The sequence below is a fragment of the Xylocopa sonorina genome, chromosome 11, assembly GCF_050948175.1.
Source record: "Xylocopa sonorina isolate GNS202 chromosome 11, iyXylSono1_principal, whole genome shotgun sequence".
NCBI lineage: Eukaryota > Metazoa > Arthropoda > Insecta > Hymenoptera > Apidae > Xylocopa > Xylocopa sonorina.
The window spans coordinates 7745465-7762216 of record NC_135203.1 but is presented as its reverse complement, the minus strand read 5'-3'; the positions used below and the strand labels follow the sequence as shown (position 1 = coordinate 7762216).

Sequence of the window (16752 nt, the reverse complement as noted above, 5' to 3'; positions counted from 1 at the left end):
TCTTTTATGATAGTAAACGTTGGTAATACCGACGACTGTGGCGCCACGTACTCGCAATTACGAAACGAGACGCCGGGCTTACAATAGGAGGCGAGTTCATTCTGTGAAACACGGACGCTTGTTATCGAATTTCTGCGCATTTCTAGACACATCTTAACGTAATTAAATTACCATTCTCATTGCGATTTACCTTTATTACTTTCCACGCGAACTCATTTAAAATAACGTAATATGTTTCTTCGTATGAATTCTTTCATTCTTACATCAACTAGAATACCTTGCACTTTTTAATTTTGTTCTCTTATATTACATAAGGAGAAGTATACTTCAGATGTAAATTAAATTCCAATCTCTACGCATTAATATTATTTTTATAAAAAGAGAGAATACATTGAATATAAATTTTAAATCGATTATCTGCACGTGATGGCATATCACGTGATCACTCGCGCATCACATTTTTATAGGCTAGTTTAATAACTATAGAATGCAATATATTCAGTTCTTGATTTATAAAAAGCTACTTACGCGTTAGATGATTTTCATACTTATTTTAGATAGTACAATAGGAAATAGTAGCTAAATGTTCACAAATTTTGCGTTTAAATTATATGCACTGTTTGCGAACTAACAGTCTTCAATCTGTTTAAAATTACTTGAAAAAAAAAAGATTTGGTTACCTTACTGGATGATTTTAGATTTGAAAGGAGTCAATATCATTTGTACGAAACAAATATAATATAATTCAAGACTTAAATTTGCCATTTAACCTTCTAGAATTTGGTCTCTTGTTCCTTGCATCTATGGTACGACCATGATTGAAAAATGCGCACGCGTAAACTGTTAATTCTATCGTGTTCAACTTTGTGCGAGCCTTGTATACTCTAAATACATGTTTTGACAAACCTAAGTATATTATATATATTTCACTTAAACTTTTTTTATACAGAGAAATTTACCTTGGTAAATATTACGATATAATTTCATTTATTTTGCAATTACTTCAAAAAAGTCACTATATTGCTCTTTAACAGTTTGTAAGGTTATTTTGCGAGTGTTCCTTTTATATATTTAAAAGTACACATTTCATTATTTTTCAATATTAACATTATATTATAATTATATCCTTTCCCTTTATTCTATCTATTTAATATAAAAGATATATAAATTATATTTTTATACATTTTTTATAATTCCAATTTCTTCATAATTGATTAAACTGTTAATGTATATATTAGAATTGTATGCTAGTTAATATGTAAATGTGATTATTTAGTAAATATATGTATATTAATATATACATTGTTGCTTAAAATGGTACACAGTTAATTTCCTTGTCTCATTTCCCATAAAAAACAAATGTGTAAGCAAGTCATTTTGTATTAAATGTCTACATAGAATATGTTCGCAAAAATGGCTGGTAAGAGATCTGCAGCTACAGAATTAAATCATGATAATTGGGATGAAGAGGAGAATCCTGAAGAAGCTGGAACGTTTAAAAAAGCTTCTGACGATGTAATGGAAAAACGTGTAGTTAAAAGGGCAAAGCGACGTTTGCAAACTTCAGAGGTAAAAAACTTTTGGCATTTTTTGTATTTTTTCACATAATACATATACATTTTATCAAAAATTTTTCAGGATACCAGAAGTGCATTTGGTACATTTACAGGTTTCAAAACCTCAACTACAACCACAGCACAGACTTCACCATTCAGCTTTTTAGCTAATAGCAATGCAAACACTAATACTAATGATGCCTCTTCAAAAATGGTCTCAAACATAAATAAGTCTCCAATAAGTAATGAAACTCCAAAAAGTAATGAAAATGGTACAAAAAAGAAAGAAAACACAGAGATACAGATGCCAGCTACGGCTGGTACTAAAAAGGCTAATATTGATCAAGAAGATCAAAATATATTTAAAAAATCTTCTGATTATTTTGCAAAATTGAAAGGATTAAATGAAAGTGTAGCGCAATGGATTAAAACTCATGTTGATGCAAATCCGTTTTGCATTTTAACACCAATTTTTAAAGATTATGAAAAATACCTTAAAGACATCGAAGCTAATCATGGAAGCGAGGTAGAGAAGTCAACATCGGTGTCAGAACAAGCACAATCTGAACATACTAACGATAACAAAGAGACTACAAATGCAGGGAAAAAACTTGGAAGTTCTCTATTTGGAGGACCAAGCACAAAATCTCTTTTCGGTTCAACAAACAAACCACTTTTTGGCAATATTAATACAAGTTCTAAATCTGTATTTAGGAAGTCAGAAAATGCTGCAGACACTGAGAAATCTATTTTTAGTACAGATCAAAGTTCGGACACGCATAAATCTGTTTTTGGTAATGTAGACCAGAAAGCTGGTACCAAAAGTATATTTGGAAGTGTGAATGCTGAAAAAAATCCATTTTTGAATAAACCTCCTGCGGCATCCGATAACAAATCAGATGAGCCAGAAACAAAGTCCGATTCAAAATCAACTAGTACTACTACTAATACTACTACTGCTGTTACTAGTTCTTTCGCTACAACAAATGCGACCACCTTCTGCTTTGGTCAAAGTTCTGCAACTAGTAATACATCAACTGGTTTTAGCTTTGGAAGGTAATTTACTTAATTATTTCAATATAATCAGAAAATTCTAACAATATCCTGTTTCTATAGTGTCAAACCATTCTCATTTGGAGCTCAAGTAGCAAAGCCAGAACAACCTGAAGAAAGCGAGGGAAAAGATGATGAAGATGAAGAACCACCAAAAGCAGAATTCAAGCCAGTAAAAGAAGAAGGCGCTATATATGAACAAAGGTACTACACTTAACAACCTTAGTAAACATAAAAAAATAATAACCGCACACTGATTGAATATAACACGAATTATTTCCGTATTTTTTATAGATGTAAAGTTTTTATACAAAAAGATGGTAACTTTACTGACAGAGGCGTCGGAACACTGTTTTTAAAACCAACACCAAACGATAAAACACAATTATTAGTACGCGCAGAAACTTCTTTGGGAAATTTGTTGCTCAATACTTTACTTACCGAAAGTATCCCAACAAAGCGTATGAATAAAAACACAATAATGTTGGTTTGCTTACCAAAACCTGACTCTACACCACGACCGGTACCAGTTTTACTGAGAGTGAAAACAGACGAAGACGCCGATGCGTTATTGGAAGCACTCAATAAACATAAGAAATAAACGTACGTAGTAGAGGTTATAAATACTAAAATTAATGCCACCGAGAGAAAAAATGCAATAAACTCGTATTGAAGAGTAACCGATGAATGTTTAAAGACAAAAACAATTTTGCCATTGTTTATGACTTTACTTGATTTAAAATATCATGTAAAATAGAACTAGAATAAGAAACGGTAATCTTTTGTTTTCTATCACTCGAGATGGATGTTATGATACTATTACTGTAAGTAATGTTGATAGAAGAACGTGTAATTAACAAATAAACGTAAATTAAATTTAGAATATATAAAATACATGCTTGTTATTTAGAACTTGTACTACAGTTATTTGCAAAATGGCAAGTATAACTAATTGCAGTTAAATGTATATATTAATACAAATCCATTTCTCTCCTTACACAATATAAATATCAAAAGAGTAACTTTAAACATTAAAAAGTGATGTTCATATTCCATACTTCCTGTCTCATAATAATTTCTTGCTTTTAAAGAGTGATACATCTACGTAATGTTATATACACATCTAATAAGCTTATATAAGTGATAAGAGTTACATACATTCCTTTGGTGTAACAAATACATATGTGTATGTTTCAAACAATTTTGAAATACGAATAATTACTTGAAAGTATACTTTTTTAAAGCATCATGAATATTTGAGAGTTAAGTATTAAAAATGTTCCCAATATTTATTACATTAAATAATCTGAAGTCTTACCCTTTCTTTACATAATATTACTATAATTATATTATCATAATTATAAATACCAAGTTATATATTATAAATAAAATTGATTAAAAAGATTATTCAAGACTTTTGTGTCGACACAATGAAAAATACCTTATTACTACAAGTAATATGTTTATACTTAAATTACTTATATAATATGTGATGTAAATTTACATTTATTTTATTAAAAATATGAACTTAACTTTTTGGAATCTTTGATAAAAGACATTGATAAAAGATTATTGGTTATAAATAGAAATAAATGAAGGATTATTTCTGATCATTTATAGTGTATTTACAATTGACTATGCAATGTTTGTGCATATATCTAATGTACAGAGTAGTGAGAAATTATTTTTCAATATAATGTATTAATTATATATTAATCTTTGTAATTATTCACAAGCAAGAAAATATTAAATTCTTTTTTACAAAATAAAATCTATGTTCAATTGCTACTTTGATAACTTAATTATAAATTTCTGTTATAAAGTTAATGAAAGCTGTCATTGCGAAATGCATGCTTTATTTACAATAGCCACATTAATTTAACTTTGATTTAATAATCCACAGATACTTAATTTCTTATTGCATATAAATCACAAAGCTGACATGTAAATCTTTTAAACATGAACATTATTAGATGTTTAATGCAACCAACAGCACAGCACATTATTCTAGAAGGTATCTATACGTAAAATGACTTTTTAAAAAATAATTTTAGAATTACGGTATGTACAGAACAGACGTTTGTATTCTAATAATGTATATATATAGGTACTCTTTAATAATGACATAACCTATATAAAAAGATAATAAAATAAAGTTGGATTTTTATATCAAATGTTATAGTATTACATGTTTTATCTATTTTAATATTGTACATCTTTTTAAAGTATCAATGAAATTTACTTTTGTATCTGTTAAGCTCTTTGGGCCATAAATGGTGTTAAAGCACCTCTTTGCCCTAGACCTAATTGAATGTGTTGCATATGTATTTCGACACAATTTTGGAAAACTTGTTGATTTTGCGGACTTAACTTTGAACGTATCTGTTCCATAGTGCCTTGTAACACTTTTAATTCATATGCATTACGATCAGAATCCGACAAACTCTAAAACACAGATGACATTTCGCGATATATTATAACGTTAAGAGAATACCCTTTACATAAAAAATAGAACTTCAAATTACCTTAACTTGAAGCATTAGAGCTGTTAAGTCTGTAACTAGTTGGGTCATTTTCCCAGGTTCCTTATCATTAATAATATTATTTTTGGCAACCATATCTGTAGCTTCCTGCTTACACTTTTCCCGAAGATGAGAAGGAGCTAACATGGCCGCCACACTAGGTTCGGGAGCCATTTCTTGACATAGCTCTTGAACGTCATTAAGGAAGTTTTGCAGAGCAGTATTCATTTTTTCCAATTCAACTACAATTCTAACAAAAAGAATACGTATAAAGAAAACGGAAAGCATTAAATGTAAGATGACGATATTAAAATAGTAATCAGTTAGATACCCTGCATATCTTCTTTCAAAATCTGGCGGAAGTGGTTCTCCAAACGATCGTCTTTTTTCTGCCTCGCTGTTCATCTCTCTTAACTTCTTTATTTTAACCTTTTTCGCGGCCAATATTTTGTTTACTTTAACCATAAATTCCAATAACTTTAAAGGATAACCATTCATTGTTCCACCGATATGAGATTTCTTTGGCAATGATACAGAAGCATTAGATATCAAAGGATCACTGTTGAGACGTGGTGACATTAATTTCATGGCATATGGTGGAGATGGCACGTATTGCACATGTCGTGGTCTAAACTTTTGAGCAAACGAAGCAACACTTATTGTTTCTGGTGGTTCATTAGACTGTAAATAACAAATGAATATATATGAAAATTTGAGATAAGCTTTTAAACAATTGTTTAACTCCAAAATAGATGTATACGCACCAGAACTTCATAATCTGGAACACTATGCGTTCCAAGTCCAGCACGTTCAAATGTTATTCTATAAGTATTATTACTAGTGTCCACGGCATCAATACTTCCAGTGAATAAACCATCTTGCGGTTTTCTCAGTCTTGCTGTAACTTTGGTTCCTATCACCAGTTGTAATGGTATTTCTGGTGGCAAGTCTTTGAAACTATTAATATCCGCAGCTTTTCTCTGTTGTAACATACGTATCTTTTGCCTCTTCCTTTCTAGTTCTCGTCTTTCTTCTTCGAAAAATGACTGTGAACATCTCCGTGGTTTACCCATCATTCTTCTTATCTTACACCATTCAACGCGCGTTAATTTCCGAGTTTTCAATTGCGGAAATGACTCTTTTAAGCAAATCATAAAATCATTGTCACCCTCAAAAAGTGTCCTGCATATAGAAGAAATAAAATTTACCTATTATGTTGTGCTAAATAGTGTATATATATGAATTCACTTTTTTTTTCATACATACTTATCAATGTTACTATAAAACCACTCGTAACAAACCCATTTGTGTGCTTTTGGTAATTTCAATAAATTTCTTAATCTCATACCAATCTTTTGTCCAATTTTACGATCCGGGGAAGAAGGTTGCATTGGTTTATCTGGCTCTTTCTCTTGTTTAATCGGAGTCATTGTAGTTTGTAAAGGTTGACTTAATGTATTATTTTTTCTTGGCTCATTAATTACTCTATTTTGTTTTTTAGCAGGAGAAGGTCTAGGTACTTTTTTAGGAGATTGTTTTGTATCTGGATGCGAAGGATCCTTTTTGATCCTGGAAGATAAATTTATTGGAATGTTACACATATTAACAATTCCTCAAACATAAAGTATTAATTACTTACCTATGATGAGGATGATTAACTAATATATCATCATAAAATAATTTATTTTTCTTCCTGATTCTTGCTGGCATTCCTCTTCGGTTTAAAACTTGTACTGGTTGGCTAGGAGGATTTGGCTTTGGAGGAGGTTGTGTACCTACTCTTTGTAGCCCCAAAGCTGCAGGCCCAAGTTCAGGAATTGGATCAGATTCCTCTGTATCCATGTGAGAATCTGTCGAATTGTTTGAAATCTGTTGATCGTCCATGTCCATTGTGTCATCGTCCATCACTTCAGTTTTGATTTCATCAACTGATGGGTATCCTCCATTTTTCATAGATAACAATGTTTCAGCAGACTCACCTAAGACACATCATTGAGCTATTTATTTCAAATAATATTAATTTTTCTGATTAATTTGTTTTAGATTATGATCAGCCTATTACGATTAATGATCAAAGTTAATATGTTTTAGTGATGCATTTGTAATTGTTGTTTAACTAGGAAAGGATAAGATCAAATATCATTGAGAAATCTATTCTCTAGGAAAGTTACATTTCATGTTGTGTTCAAGATTTGAAACCTTCATTTCATATTACACATAGTAAGTTTCTGTAGATTCAAAACATATAAAAAAATTAATGTACAACACGGCTAATACGATCGGACACAATTACATTTTCGTACGTGTACAGAATATATTCTTTTTCAGTTTGATCAAAACTGAAAAGTTCGAACCAAGATTTCGAAAAGAAACAAGAAATCATTCTGCTCTCAGGTATGGACATAACCAAACTTGTACATAGTTCCGTAAACAGTATGTGTGTACTTATCGTATTAGAATGAAATCTATGGAATAACAAATATTATGAAAGTTATAAAATGTATCGCGAGGTATTTATATCAAAAGTATTGGTTAATAAATGAATTCTCAAACGGTAAAGGTCTTCATTGTCCCGCTTGAATTGTGTATTGGTCATTTTTGAAATTTTAAACCAGACCTTCCTGAGCGCAATTAAAAGACCAACTATAAGTCCGTAAACAACTTTCAAGCGAATGTTATTTATTAATGAAGTAAAATCTAAAACATTGCTTGCTCTTGTACAACCGCTTTCCGTTTTTAATTAGCCCTTGTTATATTAATTTTATCAAGAATAAGTTAACTTTTACTCACTTTCAATCATCTCCGCCATGTTGCTATCAATGATGCATTATGGGTATGTGTTCCCTCGAGCTCGCCCGCTTCGCGGTGAATTTCGTTATTGGTTCCTTTCCGTCGTTCCAAACGTTTTGATTGGCTGGTAAACAGCTTTGAATACTTGAAACAGATCATGTGGTATTTTTAAATTGCACTAAATCGAGTTGCAATTTATTCTATAATAAAACTAAAAAAAGAAATCACCCAGTCAAATTCAGAGATTCAATAGTATATTAAATTAAAACAATAAAATTATACGAGTCCATATTCGCTTGTACAATGATATTTGACCAATGTTATTTCTGTAACTACTAAATTAAATACTTATAGCTTTGAACTTTGCAGTTTTATTTCAATATCAGTACTAATCTGACTATCATGTTTCAAATTAATTTCTTATGGTTATTAATGATATCGTCCGTTGATGCGGACAATATTGTCTCGATCGATCAATCTGTGTCGCCTACCAAATACTGTAGGGAAAAAGAAAGATTAGTAACATCCGAAGAAAACGATGAATATTTACTTATAAGCGCTGAGATTGACGCAATCATTGTGATGGAATGTCGATTTTGGTACGAAGTACTATCTCATTAATTAAATAGAGATCTTGTCACTGTATTTGCTTTATACGATAGCAACGACAAAGAAGAGAGGCAGTCGAAAATATGGTTCTATCAAGATCGCTACAGGGAGAATCCAGAGAAAGAAGTCGAATTGGGAATGGATAATAACGCGTCGTACAACAGAGTCTATTCTACCCCAGAGCTATCGTTAGTAATTAAAGATCTGGCGTTAACGGATGCTGGCATTTACTTGTGCCACGGCGAGGAAGGGCAGGAAACTGAAAATAAATTCAACTACAGAATCGAACGTAATGATTTTAGTTTAATTTGCAAATTATCTAAATACAGGGTGATTCACTACTCATTTATTGATTGCATCCTCCAAACCATCATCCAAACGTTTTGCTCCAGTATGCATGCCTACAAGAAGTATGTACTGCTCCAAGGAAAAACAGCTCTGCCATTTTTGTAAATCGCACTTAAGTTTATGTAAACTTTTTTGTTGCTTTTGAGATGTAGCATCAGCTGTAAAAAGTTCTCTCAGTAGTGAATCACCTTTTATATTACATATCTATTGCCTTCCAGACTTCGTTTCTGCTTGTCTTGACTTCTCTCTGCTTCCCTCTCTCCCATCTTCATTACAGAATTTTAGATTACTGTTGATTAAATAAAGAAATTGCTTAATTTTCGTTGAATCGAGAGAGTAAGATAAATTATATCTCCCGCTTTAGAGGTAAGAGAGAGAAAGATATATATGAAAGCTATAGGAAGGAGTGAGACAGATGATACGGACCCTTCTGCGAAACCCCTGGCGTCATCTCTGTAAAAAGTGCTCAAACTGGTCGCACATCGTTATCGATGGCGAAGTGAACTACTGAAGAACTATTAGTGCCATCTGCTGGAGAAACTCTGAAACTAATTGGGTATTAGTTCTGGTTCTTTCCGCAGAGATGGTGCTAGTAGTCTTAAGTAGTTTACTTCGCCATCGATAACGATGTGCGATCAGTTTGAGCACTTTTTACAGAGATGGCGCAATGGGTTCTTGAGAGGGTAGGCAACATCTGTCTCACTCTTTCTTATAGCTTTTTTATATATCTTTCTCTCTCTTACCTCTAAAGCGGCAGATATAATTTATCTTACTCTTTCGATTCAATGAAAATGAAGGAATTTCTTTATTTAATCAGCAGTACTCTGAAATTCTGCAATTAGATATTAATATAATTTCACGAGTAGTGAATCAGCCTGTTTCAGTTAAATTCTGAATGCAGTTAGCCGAATAAATTTGTTTTATGTAGCAATTTTTAAAGAGCACGGAGTTTCGTACACTGAACAAGGAAACGCAACTGAATGGGAGAAATACCGTGAAATGCATTTAGCATCGGTTACCATGCGATTCGCTGTAAGACCTCTATTAATTTTGCTCCAGATTTATGCGATACGTTTATCAAATTGCCTCGAGATTAGGTTTCGCATATGCGCGAGATCGCTGAAATTCGAGAGGTCGGAATAACTCTGCAGATCATTTCTGAATGGATGCCTTGGGGCCCATGCGAACATTGCGTACGTAAACGAGGCTACAGGACACGTATTGGGAAATGTCGATTAAAACGACAAATAAATATGGTAAGAAGGAGGAATTACTCGATCGAGGGAAATGTTTTAAGATCATGTATCATTCTTATAGACAGTCGCTAACAAGAGCGATTCATTCGTAGTTAAATTTTTCCGGAAGTGTCCCTCGTTACCTTGCAAGTAAGCGAGCTCTCATTACGCAAAAAAATCCGCGCATTCATTACGCTGTGCTTTATTTAAGAGCGATCCTACTGGAAGAACAATTTCCTGGCGTCAGTAGCGCGATACGCCATTTACCAGAATTTATTTTGGAAGAACCGTGTAAAAAGTGTCCTCGAGTGAAAAAGATAAAAGGCCGTCGGTTCAAATACGTTAAACGATTCGTACTTGCAGAAGGAGCTTACCTTACAGTCGTTTGCCCTGAGTAAACAAATTTTTCTGTATCAGCGTAAATACTCTTTCCATCGAAACGCAAACATTCTAGGTCAACGATGGATACGCAGGTATCGTGGAAGAAGGATTCCATTACATTGGAAAAAGGTATCCGCCGATCCTTTCGCAAATTGGATCCGGATGCTCGCGTGATAGTGGATGCCTTTGGAACCCTTTATCTGATAGGTACATCGAGCAGATGAATCATATGATTTTCTACGATATAACACATTCCTCCTGTGCGCATGCATATCAGATGTTTCCACTCGCGAGGAAGGAAATTATACGTGCTACATCGATAAAGTTAACATGATGCAACTAAAAGTTATCGTTATACCTAAAGCTAAACTGTTAACGCAGGGTAAAGTCTACTCGGATGATTAATAATAGCATTAGTATCGGATAACGGAAGTTTGATCGTACCATATACGGTCTTTTATAGAATTTTTACGTCATTTGGGATATCTAGGGTTCATATTGTTGCTCTGTTCATTTTGTTACTGCAGTGGATTAATTTATACATGGAGACAGAAAGATAAATTCACCGTGGCTGCTAAAAAATCTAACGCCTTCGGAGAGGACGAAGAAACTCCGCTTACAGAATGATATGTTCGTGACACCGAAAAAAAGTATTAATAGTACAAATTGTTTACCAATCGAGTCATCGTTCTTGGGACAATTTTTTCTGCCAGGTCTTCTCCGAACAGGCGATGACCTTAAAGGTAGCCGAGTGAAAGGAGGCAGTGGTAGGGACAGCTGCATGGAGTACGTGTCCGTTTCTCTTAGTCGTAGCTTAGTTTCAAAATGGCTGAGTTTGATCATTCCTGTATCTCTGGCCCGGTTCACAAGTGAAGGAATCAATAAAAATTGCCAGCATCAATAAAAGAAAATTCGCGATAGGATGAATTCGAGGGCGCACCATCTCGTAGTGGCCACGATACTTTGTCTGATTCTACTGCAAAACGCAGCCGGTGAGTTCCATGCACATACCACTTATACGTATGCGCATACATAGTGAACAAAGTGATACTTTCACCGCGTAACAGAGCATCCTTTCTGTGAAGCGTGGTGTTTCTCTCTTTTTTTGTTCTTCCTTTAATTGCGAACCCATTTAAGAGCCTCGATGGTGAATTCTGACGAAACAAGACGTTGGTGCTCATAAGTCGCGAGTAGGAGTGTAATTTATCGGTGATCCCTTTCAGAAGCATCCCGGAGATGCGTAGAATGTAGATCGAGGGGAGAATTAGGATCGTGCAAGGATCCTTTCACCATGAATTCAACGCAGATCGAAATGGAGAAAGGTGTCGACGCAGTCCCGTGCGCGTCCGGTTGGTGCAGCAAGATAATCGAACAACACGGTTTGAACAACGGTAAGGAGATTGACGGATGTCGTTAGATATATATATATATATATATAGAGGATCGTTTCATGAAAGAATGTTCTCTCGCGTAGAATATGGTACCGCCACGCAAAGGCTTTGCCTGCAACGAGGTCCTGATGACGGCGAGGAAAGATGCGCACACACCGTGTGGAATTACAAGAAAGTGTACATGTGCCTTTGTTTGGGAGATCTATGCAATGGGGCAACGAAATCGAGCATCTCCAACGGGTTGATCCTTACGGCGCTCTACGCCTTATTTCGATGGTTCAATTGAGATAATCAGAACTGCATTCAATGTATATTATTGTATAAAAAGTTCCTTGTATCTAAGCATATATTGACGTGATATCTTTGATTTCCAAGTGTAGCCAGTAAAGTAACGATCTGTTGTCGAGCCTGAACGAACAAAAAGTCTGTAAAAAAATGTACTCTATTTTTTATTTATAAACTTTGTGTCTTACGCGTGACGATCACAAAACTGAGGTATACATGTTTCGTATAATAAATCATTATTGAACGTTGTACACATATAGATCAGTGAAATGTTTTATTGTATTGACAATGCAGTTCACCACCATTTGTGTACATCATATCTCTGCGATACTGTCGATTACAAACTGTACGTTGCGTTTCTTCCAAAATTTCGTAATAGCAAGCAAAATCGATGTTTTAAATCGTGGCAAATACATACATCTGTATATCATATACGGATACTTTTTTTCTCGTATCGAAAGTGGTTAGAGTCTATCTTCTTTCCTCGATCAAGGTTGTTGGTTAGCCAATTTTTAAGTAAATAAAATTAGTCACAAGCCCCTCTACATCAAGTTTCTATAGAATGGCGAGTTGGGCCTTAAACTTTTCAATATGTTATCGTGAAGGCCGTTGCGTCTCCTTTCTTCTTGATTGTTCAGTACCGCTCTTTCATGCGGAATGTCGTCGAAAAACAGTTCACCTTGGCTGTAAAGATATTTTACAATCTCCATGGCCTTTTCACCGGTCAACAAATACGGGTCGCTATAATCTGAAATATTATTGCAATGTAAATCGAACGTTTCTCTTTTTGCTGTTAGAATTAAACCGTACGTGTCCTTGCATTCTATTAGAGTATTCTTGCGTATCGAATACATATACATCGCTCACCAAGTCCGTTCGAAAAGTCAGGCGTCATGTGCCTCGATTCCCGCGAACTATAACCGAGATCATTGATATCTATTGGCGGAATGAAAACGCCTACTGGCCACAAGGATTCAGCGTTTTCCGGTTTGATGTAAACTGGTGCAGCGTTACCGTTGTTGCGTAAACGCTGCCCTGCGAACAGGTATAAACCGCAAGGGAACATTGATACGAGATCATAATTAAATCCATTCAGTTTGTTGGATCGCGTGCTTTACTCTTGGTACGAATAAAAACGAGCGAAAGAGTACCGTACCGAACTCTTGCGGGCTTCCTGTTGTACTTCGTCTCCCAATAGAAACGTAGGATCTCTGGTCGATCGTCCGATCCCCTGGAAGATAGAAATTAATTTTAATTGACTGTAACGCAAGATTTTCAACGATATGCCGTGTAATTACATTTATGGACTAACCGTCTGTCGTAATACCGTGCTCATAAATATGTGGAGGGGAGATAAATTTCACGTGCACTTTCGAGAGTGGTAAAGCTCTAGTTGCCGCTACCGCAACAAAGAAGATCACCACTTTCATCTGTAATTAAAATTCTCGAATGTTTCCCCGTTTGCCAGGCGCACCGTTGAGAAATGCGAATTCGAGACGAAACTGAAATTAAACTAGAACGTGGATTATTCGCGGTTTCGGAAATAAGAGTCCGCGTAGACGTTAAGGGATCCCTTTTACTATAGAAAGTATCCTTCCTACGATTATAGTATAAAATCAGGCCAAGGTGTTCGAGGTTAATATTTCCACGGCATATCGGAGCCAGGTCACCGAAACAAAACGAAGGAAAAAATGCTGGACCCCATTTACGAAACGATGACGACATCGATGGACCCTGCTGGGAGTGAAGCGGAATTGCAATCGCGTGAATTCTTGAATGGCTTCACCTGACAAAAATTAATTGCAATATCTCAGCGTGTCGCTGCCTAATACTGCCAGATAATCTGCCAGTCAGAAACGATAATCACACACCACGAAGCTGACGTGCTCGAGCGTATCTTGTTACGAATATGTACCAAGATAAGCACCTAAGAAGAGTTTCCGCGGTGGTGATTTGTTTGCGATCTCTAGTCGTGTGTCATCGTCATCGCGATATATATCATCCGGCAGCGTTGAGCAAACGTGGCTCGGGTGTTACCTGTCTGGCTATCACGTGGTGCATTGTTCACAGAAATAAACAATTACCCTTCGACGTGCACGCTTCATGCATCAGACGCGTTTAAAAGCCCAGCCTGAGAGCGATTAGAGAGAAGCAACATCCTCGAACGTTCATCACAGCGTATATCACGTGTATTGTGTTTGCGTTCCTGTGTAGGTGTCTGTTTGTACGCAATAGGTGACTATGAATTGGTTCGCTCATACATGACTCGCAACGGCGCGTCTTGCAAGGGATTACATAGATATCTATTCGCGATTTCGTCACACCGTTGTACATTCGAATGTACACGCTCGTAGAAAGCAAACATCCAAATGCTGTTCATATTTTAGGTGAAACTTTGCTCCAGTTCTACCTTTTGGGTCTCGTTGTCGTTTACCAATTTATATGAAAATTTTCATCCTTCGTTAAGTTATACAACGATATCGGCTAACTTGCATACGTCTCGAGCTCAGCGGCTCGCGGATGAACGCGGTGCATCGTGTCATTGTCGAGCAGCGAACGCATCGTCGATTGATATCTTGGGCATTGTGTTAATCCATAATATTTAATCCCAGTTAAAAGGCTGCCCAATTAACAATCGTCGAGCTGGTAATAATGAAATATCGATCGAGGAATGCGCTGTATGCATGTTTACCAAACCGATGCTGATCTAATACGTAACGATATCACGTTTGAAACCGGATCGCACATTTTCGTTACCCTCACATAGAACGAGTGCACTTGTGCCTGACAAGAGTGTTATTGTATCCACGGTAGACATTCGTGTGTTCAACGGTGCGTGTCAAACCACCCTTTCGCCTTCCTCACCGCTCACCTTCGTTAGTCAAGCGGTGGAAGTGGCTCCTACCAATTCTGGGCTCGTTCTGAGATATCGGAACGAAGTGCACTGGCGACGATGGAAAATTTTTCAACGCCAATGCATATCACATTCTTCGGACGTGCCTATTGTTTCACTTATATGCGCCTTTATTATACTCCCAAATAAAGAGAACCATCGGGACAAAGTAGAAAACGTGAGAGAAAATAGAAGCTAATGTTTTTACAGGATCAACGTGCACCACGAGAATCGCTTTGCATTGAAAAGGTTCGTTTTTAGAAAGTATCCTCTATTCTCAGATATGAATATACGAGGTATTGCGCAGTAGATAATGACAAAAACGCTAAATCACACGAACGAAAGAGATTAACGAGGAAACGAGATCAGTCGAGAAAAATCTCAGCCTCATATTCCTGTTGCGTCATATATAATAAAACTGGCAGCGGTCAATTGAATCAACGAGCGATATTTTAACTACTGACTCTGTCAAGCCGAATTATACGTAGAAACGATAAGCAATAGAAACGCACAGCCTTCGTTCTGTTGTACGAAAACATCTACCATTCGCGTACATACCACTGGCACTGGCACGTTTTCATTTTTTTCTTTCGGTCACGTCGATCAAGCTTCGATGCCTCGACAAAATCATTACGTACCATGACTTTGTAGCCGTACACAAGGAACTGTTTCGGAAAAAAATATCAACAATCGTCGTGTCACTCACCATCGACATCGCGGATAGGTAAACGTGAAATTTCTACCGATGACGCTTAATTCCGTCCCGAATCGTTGCGTTGTTTCGTACACTCGCGCGAAAATAAAATAGAAACGGCGTGGTTCTTCGAAAGGATTTGTGTAGCGTCTCCTGGACACGAACAGGAACTGTTCCAGTTTAAATGTCTCGGGTGAACGTCGCGCGTAGGTTCCAGCATCCCCCTTCTTGTTACGTACCCCACCTGCAGAGACCAAGTTGCGAAGGTTCCTAAGGACTCGCATGGGTACACGGTAGAACTTTCATTTCGGTGAACGCGATGGAACTGCCTTTTATACATTTTGAAGATACCGCGCGTGAGGATGACCAATAGCTGCGCGATTAAGTATGCGCAGTGCCGCGTGTTTCTTTGGCGGGTTGCGAGAGGCTTCGTCAAGCTGCTGCTAGAGAATCTTCGAAAAGGTAAAATATCTCGATTTTCAAACGAAAAATTGTCACATTCTTTGTCACAAGTAACGATCGTTGATGCAACAATGTGATTATTTGAAATGCAATCAGGAATTTGTCACTATTTGTATTTCTTGTCTCTCACTTTCGAACGCTACGTTGGTGCGTCTCACGAAGTGCAAAATTACGTATAACAAAGTACAGTTTGAGGTAATTCTTGTGTAAAATTACTTAGATGGATATAAGATAACTTGGATTTTCAATAATTGTAAATCCAAGTTATTAAATATGATTTGAAAATATGTGTCACGGTTTGCAATCGATATCACGATCTTGTATTGCAAATAACTGGAAAACTTTACAAGATATTGCGTTTGGCTCAATAGTTTGCAGAATGTAACGTTTTCGTTGATATTAAATTGTTAAATGTACATATTTCGTGAATCAAATTACATTCAGCGCCAGATTCAAATTCATTTTAGTATTTGGTGTCATGGCGGCGTAAGAGTAGAACTTGTTTATCTCGTGCATTATAGTTTAATGATATC

The 16752-nt window shown here is 35.8% G+C and overlaps 5 protein-coding genes across 11 annotated transcripts; 3 read left to right on the top strand and 2 right to left on the bottom strand.

Moving 5' to 3' along the window:
* The first annotated feature begins 802 nt into the window (after positions 1-802).
* Positions 803-3751, top strand: Nup50 (nuclear pore complex protein Nup50). Its single transcript, XM_076904561.1, has 5 exons — positions 803-963; positions 1399-1569; positions 1639-2612; positions 2673-2813; positions 2904-3751. The coding sequence occupies exons 2-5, from the start codon at positions 1402-1404 to the stop codon at positions 3208-3210; spliced, it is 1590 nt and encodes a 529-aa protein (XP_076760676.1). The 5' UTR covers positions 803-963; positions 1399-1401; the 3' UTR covers positions 3211-3751.
* A 954-nt stretch (positions 3752-4705) lies between these two features.
* Positions 4706-7981, bottom strand: LOC143429069 (protein lin-9 homolog). 3 transcript variants are annotated; one of them, XM_076904464.1, is made up of 7 exons: positions 7922-7981; positions 6771-7110; positions 6398-6700; positions 5896-6313; positions 5463-5812; positions 5135-5381; positions 4706-5054 (listed from the first exon to the last, which is right to left on the bottom strand). In XM_076904464.1, the coding sequence occupies exons 1-7, from the start codon at positions 7938-7940 to the stop codon at positions 4863-4865; spliced, it is 1869 nt and encodes a 622-aa protein (XP_076760579.1). In that variant the 5' UTR covers positions 7941-7981; the 3' UTR covers positions 4706-4862. The 3 variants fall into 3 exon arrangements, with proteins under 3 accessions (XP_076760579.1, XP_076760577.1, XP_076760578.1); XM_076904462.1 differs by lacking the exon at positions 7922-7981 and adding an exon at positions 7685-7736; XM_076904463.1 differs by lacking the exon at positions 7922-7981 and adding an exon at positions 7303-7433.
* On the top strand, positions 7954-11121 carry LOC143429306 (uncharacterized). The gene is made up of 10 exons (XM_076904841.1): positions 7954-7964; positions 8308-8520; positions 8584-8819; positions 9807-9910; positions 9976-10134; positions 10196-10263; positions 10325-10507; positions 10568-10701; positions 10772-10876; positions 10958-11121. Exons 1-10 carry the CDS (start codon positions 7954-7956, stop codon positions 11119-11121), a joined length of 1377 nt encoding a protein of 458 aa, XP_076760956.1.
* Positions 11122-11262: 141 nt separating this feature from the next.
* Positions 11263-12425, top strand: Rtv (QVR superfamily protein rtv). 2 transcript variants are annotated; one of them, XM_076905109.1, is made up of 3 exons: positions 11263-11486; positions 11721-11885; positions 11969-12425. In XM_076905109.1, the coding sequence occupies exons 1-3, from the start codon at positions 11417-11419 to the stop codon at positions 12169-12171; spliced, it is 438 nt and encodes a 145-aa protein (XP_076761224.1). In that variant the 5' UTR covers positions 11263-11416; the 3' UTR covers positions 12172-12425. The 2 variants fall into 2 exon arrangements, with proteins under 2 accessions (XP_076761224.1, XP_076761223.1); XM_076905108.1 differs by having other exon boundaries at positions 11272-11486; positions 11718-11885.
* Positions 12426-12647: 222 nt separating this feature from the next.
* LOC143429434 (uncharacterized) lies at positions 12648-16147 on the bottom strand. 4 transcript variants are annotated; one of them, XM_076905105.1, is made up of 5 exons: positions 15997-16147; positions 13483-13600; positions 13327-13401; positions 13038-13205; positions 12648-12918 (listed from the first exon to the last, which is right to left on the bottom strand). In XM_076905105.1, exons 1-5 carry the CDS (start codon positions 16039-16041, stop codon positions 12713-12715), a joined length of 612 nt encoding a protein of 203 aa, XP_076761220.1. In that variant the 5' UTR covers positions 16042-16147; the 3' UTR covers positions 12648-12712. The 4 variants fall into 4 exon arrangements, with proteins under 4 accessions (XP_076761220.1, XP_076761221.1, XP_076761219.1 ...); XM_076905106.1 differs by lacking the exon at positions 15997-16147 and adding an exon at positions 15576-15617; XM_076905104.1 differs by having other exon boundaries at positions 12649-12918; positions 15876-16103.
* Between the last annotated feature and the right edge of the window lie 605 nt (positions 16148-16752).

What these genes read in the sequence shown, in the direction of transcription:
- LOC143429434 (XM_076905104.1), bottom strand. Translation starts at nt 16,097, where the DNA reads ATGTATAAAAGGCAGTTCCATCGCGTTCACCGAAATGAAAGTTCTACC. An exon ending in TCCTTTCGAAGAACCACGCC is followed by an intron (nt 13,601 to 15,875) that starts GTTTCTATTTTA and finishes TTTTAATTACAG; the next exon opens with ATGAAAGTGGTGATCTTCTT. An exon ending in GCACGGTATTACGACAGACG is followed by an intron (nt 13,402 to 13,482) that starts GTTAGTCCATAA and finishes TCTATCTTCCAG; the next exon opens with GGGATCGGACGATCGACCAG.
- LOC143429306 (XM_076904841.1), top strand. An exon ending in TAAAACGACAAATAAATATG is followed by an intron (nt 10,135 to 10,195) that starts GTAAGAAGGAGG and finishes TCATTCTTATAG; the next exon opens with ACAGTCGCTAACAAGAGCGA. An exon ending in CTTACAGTCGTTTGCCCTGA is followed by an intron (nt 10,508 to 10,567) that starts GTAAACAAATTT and finishes CAAACATTCTAG; the next exon opens with GTCAACGATGGATACGCAGG.
- Nup50 (XM_076904561.1), top strand. Translation starts at nt 1,402, where the DNA reads ATGTTCGCAAAAATGGCTGGTAAGAGATCTGCAGCTACAGAATTAAAT. An exon ending in GACGTTTGCAAACTTCAGAG is followed by an intron (nt 1,570 to 1,638) that starts GTAAAAAACTTT and finishes AAAATTTTTCAG; the next exon opens with GATACCAGAAGTGCATTTGG. An exon ending in GGCGCTATATATGAACAAAG is followed by an intron (nt 2,814 to 2,903) that starts GTACTACACTTA and finishes TATTTTTTATAG; the next exon opens with ATGTAAAGTTTTTATACAAA.
- LOC143429069 (XM_076904462.1), bottom strand. Translation starts at nt 7,727, where the DNA reads ATGACCAATACACAATTCAAGCGGGACAATGAAGACCTTTACC. An exon ending in TTTGAAAGAAGATATGCAGG is followed by an intron (nt 5,382 to 5,462) that starts GTATCTAACTGA and finishes TCTTTTTGTTAG; the next exon opens with AATTGTAGTTGAATTGGAAA. An exon ending in CTCTAATGCTTCAAGTTAAG is followed by an intron (nt 5,055 to 5,134) that starts GTAATTTGAAGT and finishes TCTGTGTTTTAG; the next exon opens with AGTTTGTCGGATTCTGATCG.
- Rtv (XM_076905108.1), top strand. Translation starts at nt 11,417, where the DNA reads ATGAATTCGAGGGCGCACCATCTCGTAGTGGCCACGATACTTTGTCTG. An exon ending in TCTACTGCAAAACGCAGCCG is followed by an intron (nt 11,487 to 11,717) that starts GTGAGTTCCATG and finishes GATCCCTTTCAG; the next exon opens with AAGCATCCCGGAGATGCGTA. An exon ending in ACAACACGGTTTGAACAACG is followed by an intron (nt 11,886 to 11,968) that starts GTAAGGAGATTG and finishes TCTCTCGCGTAG; the next exon opens with AATATGGTACCGCCACGCAA.